Below are 12,001 nucleotides of genomic sequence, written 5' to 3' on the forward strand. Positions count from 1 at the left end.
AAAACTTCTAAAATCAAGTGTATTTGTGATGAGTGGTCATATTCCAGTGTTTTCTAATTGATTTAAGAGAACCTCTAAAATCAATCATGGAATTTCCAAAATTAGGTGAAGTGCTTCTACAATCAACTCAGATGGTTTCTAGTATTTATCTTACAAAAGTTCTGAAGTAAATCCTAAATATATAAAATATTAAGGCTACTGCTCTAATAAATAATTTACATTATGAGGAGATGAAATCAAATATTAATTACTAAAAATCACTAAGAATTTCTATCTTCAGATTTTCAATAAATCTACCACCATATTCTATTGAAATTAATTCAATCCTATTTAGAAAAGATTTTGGGTAGATCAAATCCTAAATATTTAGTAATTCAAATTTGCAAATTACTCCTTAGTATGTTTATTAGCGATCATCAATGTGAATCGCATTAAAATTCTAAAGTAGAAGTGTAAAGTAGAAGAACATCTCGAAATTGTAGAATATATATTTTTTGTAAAATTATATCAATTGAACATTTTGTCAAGAGAAGAATGTAATAAGTTACACATCACAACAATATTTTCCGCAGTACATTTGAGAATCGATATAAAATGACTCGAAAATCATATTTTCGGAAGTTGTAAAGCAGTAAATTTTCTATGCTAAGTGAATATATCTCATGTTTTCGAAGAGCTCATCTAAAAAGTTAAATGTCAGTTTTGATAAGTTTTGTCCAATGTTTCCTGATTACAAATATTTTGGAGTAAGTAAAAATGCATTTTTTGTTCTCTTCTGAAATAATTTCAGTTTTGTTTCAATTTGCCCCATTTTGGGAAATTTTCGGACATTTTGCCATTCAGATAAAATTATTTCCTTATCACATGCCAATGAAATTCACCTTTTACTTTATTGTGCGTTTTTTTATTAGTAATAGGCAAATGTCATGCTCAATTCTAAAATTGATAGGTTTTCCTTTAAAAGCTTTGATTGCTACTAAAACGTTTTCTATTTATAATTTTGAGGACAATCGGTGTATAATAGTGGTTGTAATCGAAAAATATGAAAAAAATCCGGCGCGCCTGGTTGAGCCGCAGCCGATATCCTCGGCTGGCGCGCCGGCGCGCCGGCGCGCAGCGAGCCGTAGACATTTTTAAAATTTTAGCCGCAGCCGCCGAAAATTTCTCGGCGTCGATCTCTCATATGACTCATGGGCTCATAAACCGGAAGTCAGAATTCCTTCGCATATGACGCATGGTAGATCATGTTCAGGATGAAGTGGGCTACTTATTTTGGGATGTCACATCTGCAGCAACCCCGTAGGAGAAAATTGGGAGAATTAACTATTTAGTAAAAATTAATTCTCATTGAGTTTTTCTTACATGGGTCAGAGTCATGGGCTTATAAACCGGAAGTCAGAATTCCTTCGCATATGACGCATGGTAGATCATGTTCAGGATGAAGTGGGCTACTTATTTTGGGATGTCACATCTGCAGCAACCCCGTAGGGGAAAATTTAGTAAAAGGAAACCATTGGTGAAACACGACTTTTCTTTGAACTTGCATACATGTATCACATCCAGGATGATCTGTCCAGGAAACAAAGGATTTGTCAGGCATGGCACATGGTACATTTTATTAGGGATTTAGTGGGCTATCTATTTTGGGTAGTGAGATAAATGACAACCCCGTAGGGAAAAATTTAGTAGAAGGAAACCATTGGTGAAACACGACTTTTCTTTGAACTTGCATACATGTATCACATCCAGGATGATCTGTCCAGAAACAAAGGATTTGTCAGGCATGGCACATGGTACATTTTATTAGGGATTTAGTGGGCTATCTATTTTGGGTAGTGAGATAAATGACAACCCCGTAGGGAAAAATTTAGTAGAAGGAAACCATTGGTGAAACACGACTTTTCTTTGAACTTGCATACATGTATCACATCCAGGATGATCTGTCCAGGAAACAAAGGATTTGTCAGGCATGGCACATGGTACATTTTATTAGGGATTTAGTGGGCTATCTATTTTGGGTAGTGAGATAAATGACAACCCCGTAGGGAAAAATTTAGTAGAAGGAAACCATTGGTGAAACACGACTTTTCTTTGAACTTGCATACATGTATCACATCCAGGATGATCTGTCCAGGAAACAAGGATTTGTCAGGCATGGCACATGGTACATTTTATTAGGGATTTAGTGGGCTATCTATTTTGGGTAGTGAGATAAATGACAACCCCGTAGGGAAAAATTTAGTAGAAGGAAACCATTGGTGAAACACGACTTTTCTTTGAACTTGCATACATGTATCACATCCAGGATGATCTGTCCAGGAAACAAAGGATTTGTCAGGCATGGCACATGGTACATTTTATTAGGGATTTAGTGGGCTATCTATTTTGGGTAGTGAGATAAATGACAACCCCGTAGGGAAAAATTTAGTAGAAGGAAACCATTGGTGAAACACGACTTTTCTTTGAACTTGCATACATGTATCACATCCAGGATGATCTGTCCAGGAAACAAAGGATTTGTCAGGCATGGCACATGGTACATTTTATTGGGGATTTAGTGGGCTATCTATTTTGGGTAGTGAGATAAATGACAACCCCGTAGGGAAAAATTTAGTAGAAGGAAACCATTGGTGAAACACGACTTTTCTTTGAAACTTGCATACATGTATCACATCCAGGATGATCTGTCCAGGAAACAAAGGATTTGTCAGGCATGGCACATGGTACATTTTATTAGGGATTTAGTGGGCTATCTATTTTGGGTAGTGAGATAAATGACAACCCCGTAGGGAAAAATTTAGTAGAAGGAAACCATTGGTGAAACACGACTTTTCTTTAAACTTGCATACATGTATCACATCCAGGATGATCAGTCCAGGAAACAAAGAGATTTGTCAGGCATGGCACATGGTACATTTTATTAGGGATTTAGTGGGCTATCTATTTTGGGTAGTGAGATAAATGACAACCCCGTAGGGAAAAATTTAGTAGAAGGAAACCATTGGTGAAACACGACTTTTCTTTGAACTTGCATACATGTATCACATCCAGGATGATCTGTCCAGGAAACAAGGATTTGTCAGGCATGGCACATGGTACATTTTATTAGGGATTTAGTGGGCTATCTATTTTGGGTAGTGAGATAAATGACAACCCCGTAGGGAAAAATTTAGTAGAAGAAAACCATTGGTGAAACACGACTTTTCTTTGAACTTGCATACATGTATCACATCCAGGATGATCTGTCCAGGAAACAAAGGATTTGTCAGGCATGGCACATGGTACATTTTATTGGGGATTTAGTGGGCTATCTATTTTGGGTAGTGAGATAAATGACAACCCCGTAGGGAAAAATTTAGTAGAAGGAAACCATTGGTGAAACACGACTTTTCTTTGAACTTGCATACATGTATCACATCCAGGATGATCTGTCCAGGAAACAAAGGATTTGTCAGGCATGGCACATGGTACATTTTATTGGGGATTTAGTGGGCTATCTATTTTGGGTAGTGAGATAAATGGCAACCCCGTAGGGAAAAATTTAGTAGAAGGAAACCATTGGTGAAACACGACTTTTCTTTGAACTTGCATACATGTATCACATCCAGGATGATCTGTCCAGGAAACAAAGGATTTGTCAGGCATGGCACATGGTACATTTTATTAGAGATTTAGTAGGCTATCTATTTTGGGTAGTGAGATAAATGACAACCCCCGTAGGGAAAAATTTAGTAGAAGGAAACCATTGGTGAAACACGACTTTTCTTTGAACTTGCATACATGTATCACATCCAGGATGATCTGTCCAGGAAACAAAGGATTTGTCAGGCATGGCACATGGTACATTTTATTGGGGATTTAGTGGGCTATCTATTTTGGGTAGTGAGATAAATGACAACCCCGTAGGGAAAAATTTAGTAGAAGGAAACCATTGGTGAAACACGACTTTTCTTTGAACTTGCATACATGTATCACATCCAGGATGATCTGTCCAGGAAACAAAGGATTTGTCAGGCATGGCACATGGTACATTTTATTGGGGATTTAGTGGGCTATCTATTTTGGGTAGTAAGATAAATGACAACCCCGTAGGGAAAAATTTAGTAGAAGGAAACCCATTGGTGAAACACGACTTTTCTTTGAACTTGCATACATGTATCACATCCAGGATGATCTGTCCAGGAAACAAAGGATTTGTCAGGCATGGCACATGGTACATTTTATTAGGGATTTAGTGGGCTATCTATTTTGGGTAGTGAGATAAATGACAACCCCGTAGGGAAAAATTTAGTAGAAGGAAACCATTGGTGAAACACGACTTTTCTTTAAACTTGCATACATGTATCACATCCAGGATGATCAGTCCAGGAAACAAAGAGATTTGTTAGGGAAAATAAATCCTTTGAAATGGTTACTTACCAGAGAACTCGTTCAAAATTTTTTTATGTTCGTAAAGAATTTTCAGAGAGAAAAAGTTGGGAAATTGTACATATCAATTTCTTTTTAGCCAAGACACACACCATAATTTTCAATGAAAAACAGATTTTCCGCAATTTTCTTTTCATTATTATATAATTATTTCAATTTTTCTCAGTGTTTTTAGCCGAGACACACAAAAAATATTTGAATTTGCAACGGTTTTTCTTAGCCAAGACACAAACCCGCGTTCGGCTGGCCTTCGTCCAGCTTCAGGGAGGTCGTTTACACGGGTTTTTGTAGGGGCCAGATTCGAACGCGTTCGTTTTTTCCCAGCCATTAAGGATTTACATTGGACCGAACGTGGGGATGCTCGCTCTAATGCAAAAAATAAAAAAAAATAGTTTTTTTTTTTAGTAAGTTTGAGAGTTTATTTCAATTTTTTTACGAAATACAATTAACTGGTTTGTGAGATGCAAAAAATACTCTGTGAATGATTAGCTGGGCAGCATTGAGTAGAATAAAGGAAGCATTGACCCGCCTCAGTGTCTATCCCTTGAGGCTGGTCATTCCTGCTCTCATGATCTCATCCACTAGGAGCAGATTGCTGGCGATTACTGAGCACGAACGGATTATTTGTCTCTTGACCACGTAATTGTCATAGACGCCCAAATCTACCGTTTCATGGGTTCTCCGGTGAAAATATCAAATCCCACTGGATCGGGATTCAAGCGATCTTCCTCCTGAAGCTTCACAATGGTGTCCTGGGCATCGTACCCGGAGTTCAGTGCGAGAGTTTTGGGGATCACCAAGAGGGCTTCTGCGAATGCTTGGACACCCAAACGAGATTTTCCCCTTGACGGTATCCTTGAACTTCATGAGTTCATTGTAGGCTCGAATCTCGAAGGCTCCTGCCCCGGGAATGAGACATTTGTCATCGATGGTGTTATTGATTGCTCTCAATCCATCCCTGACGGCATCCTTAATCTGCGTCAGGGTGTATTTGTTGGGGGCTTTCATGAGAATTGTCACTGATTGGGGATTCTTGCATTTCTCCACGAAAGTGTACTTATCCTCTCCGAGGACATGCTCATACACAAGTCCTGCATATCCCAGATGGGACTCCTGGAGATCTTCCACGGAATTCATGGCACTTCCGCCACAAGCCAATGCCAGACGTTCCATATTCCTCCTCTTGGCACGCCTAAGGGCTAGGATACCCTCCTTGGCCAGCATATCCAGAGACATGGGATCGATACCCTTCTGGTTGATCACCACGAAGGTCTTATCTGTGCCATCGCACACTTTCTTCTTCAGCTCGATGATCTTCTTGCAGCGCAGTTCAATGAATTCCCGTTCAGCCTGAACAAACTTCTCCCGATCTCCGGCTGTCTTGTAGAAAAAGCCCGAATTCACTTCGGACTTTTTCATATTCTAGGGAAACGTTGCATGTGAGAATGTAGGCATTTTCCAGGCGCTTTGGCATATCCGGATGCCGAGCACCGTGATCCAGCACCAAACCCTCAATTAATTGAGTATCTGTGGCTGATTTGTGCTGCATCTCCATCAATTCGATCATGTGGAGATCCACAGGCTTATCCTCAGACCCCTTAATGGCCAAAACAGCCCCCACACAGACATCTGTAAGCACCTCAGCCAGATCTGCCCGAACCTTTGTGGCCAGAGCTGTTCTGGCCACATCGGTCAATCCCTTTCTGTCAATCGCCACTGGGATTTTAAGAGCATCGAGCACTTCAAGGGTACGATCCCGTGCCTTCTCAAAAACCCTCAGTAATCATTCTGGGATGCAATCCCTCAGCTACAAAAATCTCAGCTTGCTTCAGAAGTTCCCCAATCAACAAAACTGTCGATGTTGTCCCATCCCCAGTCATGTCATCCTGAGCTGTACTAGCCCTGGCAATGAGAGATGCCGTGGGATGCTGAATTTGCATCTCATGGAGCAAGACATTCCCATCTTTCGTGATCTTTATGTCCCCAGCTCCCGAAACTAACCTAAAAATATTTCATCTTCAATATCTCCCTTCCAGCCTGTATTTCCAGCCCCCCAAATCACCCTGGGCTGTAGTTTATTCCCCAGAGAAAGGTAAAAATTATCCCGAACGCCCAAATTGCCAAGAAAACCCCGAAAAATCACAGAAAACAGAGCATATGCGGTATACTCACATTTTCAGGGTGCCCTCTGGTCCGAGGTTAGGTTTCATGACCTCTTGGAGCCCCTTTGCCGCTGAGATATTGATGCCCAGCGCTTGGGCAGCACGGGCAAATTCTGCCTTGGGATTCAGCAAACTAATAGCAGCCATTTCAGCACTAGAAACACCACAAAATTACGGAAAATTTTCACAGAAAAACAAGAGTGAGCGGTCTGAGAATGTTCCAGAGCAAAATGTGCGGAGACTACTAGAAAATCACTGTTGCCAACACTTCGATGACAGATAAATGAGATGCTCAAATCTCCCAAAAATCTCCTAAATTTTAGATGTTTGAATTTGAATATTCATCGGGAGTTCCCGGGAGTTCCGGGCGAGGGGTTACTCATAAGAAAAGAAATTGGCTTGCGTTTCCCGTTTCCAGAAACACGAGAAATGTTTCTCCGTTTCTGTTTCTGTTTCTCCGTTTCTGTTTCTATCGCTAAAAAAATTGTGTTTCTCTCGTTTCTTGGTGTGTTTCCTCGTTTCCAGCATGTTTCCAGTTATGTTTCTTCGTTCCGGGAGTATTGCCTTTGTCAAGAATATTTATTGCGTACGTACCCCATAGCAAAAGAAAGCGGAATAGGAATAAAAAGCGAAAAATTCCTTGGGATTTTTCCACTATTTTCCTTAAAAAATCCATAGGAATTTTCCATAATACGTTCCAAGGAAAATAATGGATTTAAGCTGGATTTTTTAGAATACATCCATGGAAATTCTCGTGGAATTTATGTTGATTTTTCCACCAAAATAAAATGGAGAAAATTGAAGCTGTCACCGCTGTCACATGCACCTCGTGATTTTACTTCCGAATATTAAAGAAATAGCAAAGATTACGAGGATTATAATATGTTTTACTGGTTTTACTAAACCAGCAATAACGAATTAACACTTTGAGCAATAAAAAAATATTTTATAAAAAAAATAATTTTTCCTAAAATATATATTAAATGACATAAAAACAGTATTAGTGGAAAAAGCCATATAAAACCCTATGGAAAGATAGTGGAAATTTGCATACGATTTTTCCAGCTTATCCCGCGGACGTTTCACATGTGAGTTTCCATATAAATCTTCCACGGAACTCCGCGGAATTTAACGCCGGAATTCCAGCATATCGTAATTGAAATTCCATGGAGCACTATGATTCCAATGGAATTTCCGGCTCCAAATTCCATAGGAAAACTTAGTGGAATTTTTGCGTCAAATTCCGGCGAATTTTGCAATTTGGACGCAAGTTTTCCACTGGAATTTCCGCGGAATTTTGCTATGGGGTATATCCTTAACACTTTAAAACCCGAGCCAAAAAATCACGTAAAATACCAAACTGACATAAAATTCCAGTGCAGATAATATTCTCCACAAAAAAGTTATTTTTCAATAGTTTTTCGTTCCGTAAGACTTCTACAGCAGTTCTAGGACTCATAAATTATTTTTTTCAATTTTCCATTATTCTTGTCATTTTTATATAAATTTTTGTGAAAATTGACAAAACATGTCAAAGTGAATTTTTAGATTTTCGTAGCAAAAAGGCAATTTCTATTGAATTTCCTTTCTCCTAGCAATTTGGCAAGAATTTTAGAACTCATATCTATATATTTTCCTGTAAAATTTTCAAATTCTCATAATATAGTTTGTGCTTTTGTTAAGAAAATTTTATGTGAAATTCCAACTGGGAATCGGAAAAAGAAAAACAAAGCGAAAAGTGAATTTTCACCTTATTTTTTTACATTACCATTCTACAACAATTCTAGGTCTTATATTACTTAATTTTTAATAATTATTTTGACATTTTCTCGTATTTTTTAGGTTTTTTTTTCGAATCGCGACAAAACTCAAAAATATTAATATTTTTTAGGTTATGTAGTATAAGCCATTCAAATGTCCATTTAGGATGCCAACTCCATATAAAAGAAAGGTGGCATTTTACGCCAAGGTATTCTACGCCCATTTTTTGTTTTTTTCACAATTTTTTAAATAACAATAAAGTTATCAACTATTTTTTTCTACTAAACGAAAGCTAATTAAATTCTCTATACATTAGTGTTATCACTTTAGCATAATATTGAATAGAATTTCTACTATGAAGCTCCAAACTTAAAATTGGAGTAAAATGCCACTTTGGGTTTTAAAGTGTTAATAATTTTCACATGCAATTTTTTTACTGATGGATGAAAAAACAAAATAATTTTTGTTTGTTTATCAGAATACGGAATTGGAGGATAGTTAAATGGTTCGAATGATTATCCTTATTATTATTATTATTATTATTATTTTTAATAAAAGTCGATGGCTTTTCCACGACAAAAACATAACTTTCTTCGTATAATTTTTTTTTGCAAAATTCTGAAAGTAGAAAGCATCTAATATTTATTTTAATTTATTTAAAAAAAAAGAAAAAAATCAATGAATATTTTATAAAATCTCTCTGCAAGTAAAAGCAGTCAGTTTTATAATTATATTTTATATGGACATTTTTTTTATTTATCTATTACAAGTTTTGTATTTTACAAAATTCTATAGAACTGCCTTTATTATGATTAATAAAAATTACCTGGAATTTGTTTCAGAGAAAATTGAGTTTTATAAACTAAAAAGACACAAAAAGTCTTTCAAATTCGTGCATTTGGAAGCGAAATGTCATCCAATTTATGGAGAAATTTGGACGTAGAACAATTGTATGAAAACCAAGTTTTTTTTTAATTATATGATCAATATAAATTTACAAAGTCTTAATAATAATTGAAAACTTGTCAAGAAAACTTCTATGTAAACAATCAGAACACAACAGAAAAATCGAAAACATTTGTTTCCGCTATATTTGGCAAACATAATCAAAATTGAAAAATGTAACCAAACTTTCTTTTTAAATTAAACTGTATAGTCTGAGCTAAAATGTGTTCCAATTGAAAAAGAACAGAATTAGCGAAGATACACAAATTATCATATTTGTAATTTGCACCTGAAACTTGACAAAACAAATTTTATTATTTTAATAAATTTTATACAAATTCAGTAAAATTAATCATTTCAAAATATTATGATTTATAACTTTCACGTTTTATTAGAATACATGGTCAAAAATAATAAGTTTTTATAGTTTAATCTAGATCTAGATGTAAATTCTAAGCAATTCATTTCTTTTAACTCTTTCGCGTCATTAGGGTCATATATGACCCGGGGGAAACAACAATTTTTTTTGACTATTTACATTAATTGAAATCTATCGATTTGTGCATGACATCATAATAGAAGGATGTAAGATTCTTGTCTAATTTTCTCAAGACTCCAGATATTCAGGAAAAGAAAATATTTGAGATAAAAAATCACGAATTTCGAACTTTGTGAAATGACTTTTCTTTTTCAATTTTTTTATATTCATTTATTTTTTTCAGCAAAAAGTTCTTTTGAAACACAAAATAGAATATCGAAGGATTGTATATTGCATATTTTGATATAATAAACTACTCTCAATTTTCCAGAAAAGCGTGTAGAATTTTCCCGCGTCATATATGACCCTATTGTCCCCAAGGATAACAGTGTTTTCGTCCCAAACCTATAGCGAAATTGTAGTTTGGGACATTGTTTTTCTTTGTGAAATGCAGGTGGGACATCTTGCTCCTGGACATTTCATCTTATATCTGATGAATTATAACATATTTTGCAATATTTTAGAGTATTCTGCAAGCGTCTCATATTGTGTAATTGTATTGTGTGTGAATACATATGTGGATAAGTTTATTTTTGCCAAATACCACTCAAAATATTGTGACAGTGACTGTTCAAGGGATTACCAGGAAGATTCCTTGAACACCAGGAGTACAGTGTTCATCAAAACAATCCAGTTTGCCATGGTTTTGGCCAAATTAATAACTTCAAGCAAAAAAAAACTCTTAAAAAGCCCGTGATATAGATTTTGAAAATGGTATGTACACTTCACTTGAGGACAATAGGGTTATATATGATCCGGGGTTTTTCCGAGTTTTCACGCAATGGAAATTTTTTTCCTCTGAGAACTATTATATTTGATCATAAAGCATTAGGAAAAACTCAATTTTACATGAATTCATCTGCTGAATAAAAGTGGGACGCGAAAGAGTTAAAACCTTTTTGAAATATTTCTTGATGAAATCAGTTCCAATGTGTAGACACGTTTAATGCTTTTTTAAATGCTCTTGTTGACATTTTCCACGTTAGATTGTGTTTGTCGCATTTTTTTTTTGATAAATTTTGTAGATGATTTCGATAATTTCTAAAAAAAAAATATTCTCCTAACTCCTAGATCAAAATTTTTGGACCTAAATGCCCACTCAAATCTCCTAAATCTAGGGAAAATCTAGAGTTGGCAACACTGTAGAAAACTGCTGGAATCCGGCTTGACAGCTGTCACAGTGTTTATTTTTCCGTGGGATTTTTGACCCATTTTTCACACTGAAAAATTACGTATTTTTCCAGGATTTTCCACTAAAGCTTGTCATCGGAAAGATTCACTAAGATGCCCTCTTCCGAATGGGATGGTTAGTTGAGGTTTTCATTGCGGGGTTTGGGTAGAAAACCCATGTGAAAAAAGGCTAATAAAATGGCTGTGATGTCATCAAAACAAGTGAGAGATTTCCCAATTTTCTCATTTTCCAGACCTGAGGAAACTCGCCAGACGATTGGAGAATGATATTGACTTGAAGCTGGTGGCTTTTAGTAAAGTGGGATCGGGTGGAAGTACTTCCACTAGCTCGGATTCGGCTCCTCTTCTCGGTGAACATATCTTTGACAATCTTTCTATGGAAATCGAACAAATGCTGGACAGGGTGAGTTTCTACCCACTTCCGGGGGATTTGGAATTGTCTAAAGGGTGGTTTTCTACCTTACAGCTCTCTACCATCAATGATAAAATGGCAGAACTTCCATCTAGTGGCACTTCCATGATGATTCATACGCTGCAGAGACACAGGGAGATCTTGAATGTAAGTACAATTCCCTGGATCTAGGGGTAGACAATCTCAATTTTTGGGGGTCTTAGGGCTACCGGCAGGAATTCAGCAAGATCCGTGCTAATCATACCACGAGAATAGAACGAGAGGAACTTCTGAGAGGTTCTGGAATTGGCAATTCCTCATCTTCCATCTCAAGTGGGGGGCTCAGTAGGCGGGATATGTATCTCAAGGAGAGTTCCCACCTCAATTCCTCCCACAGTCTCATCAATGATCAGATCAATATTGCGATTGAGACGAAGGAGCACTTAACGTCCCAGAGGCAGTATTTCAAGCGTCTTCAGACTCCGCTTCAACGACATTTCCAATCGCTTTCCCATGATATCGAGGTATTTTTTCCTCTGCAAATCCTATTTCTCGCACTTCCTTAGCTTCTTTTATTTTTTTCTT

General features: G+C 36.7%; 2 protein-coding genes across 2 annotated transcripts; one reads left to right on the top strand and one right to left on the bottom strand.

Annotated features, from left to right (window-relative positions):
* Positions 1-4,820: 4,820 nt before the first annotated feature.
* LOC129809291 (T-complex protein 1 subunit zeta-like) lies at positions 4,821-6,852 on the bottom strand. The gene is given in 6 exon segments (XM_055859126.1): positions 4,821-5,096; positions 5,099-5,270; positions 5,272-5,841; positions 5,843-6,199; positions 6,201-6,429; positions 6,601-6,852. Coding segments are annotated over 6 exon segments (1,596 nt in total). The 5' UTR covers positions 6,738-6,852; the 3' UTR covers positions 4,821-4,965.
* Positions 6,853-10,985: 4,133 nt separating this feature from the next.
* On the top strand, positions 10,986-11,940 carry LOC129809290 (Golgi SNAP receptor complex member 1-like; the record flags this gene model as incomplete). Its single annotated transcript, XM_055859125.1, is given in 5 exon segments — positions 10,986-11,140; positions 11,259-11,428; positions 11,492-11,584; positions 11,641-11,898; positions 11,900-11,940. Coding segments are annotated over 5 exon segments (584 nt in total), but the record flags the coding sequence as incomplete, so codon positions are not given.
* Positions 11,941-12,001: the final 61 nt, after the last annotated feature.

This window comes from Phlebotomus papatasi, unplaced genomic scaffold, assembly GCF_024763615.1.
Source record: "Phlebotomus papatasi isolate M1 unplaced genomic scaffold, Ppap_2.1 HiC_scaffold_574, whole genome shotgun sequence".
Classification (NCBI taxonomy): domain Eukaryota; kingdom Metazoa; phylum Arthropoda; class Insecta; order Diptera; family Psychodidae; genus Phlebotomus; species Phlebotomus papatasi.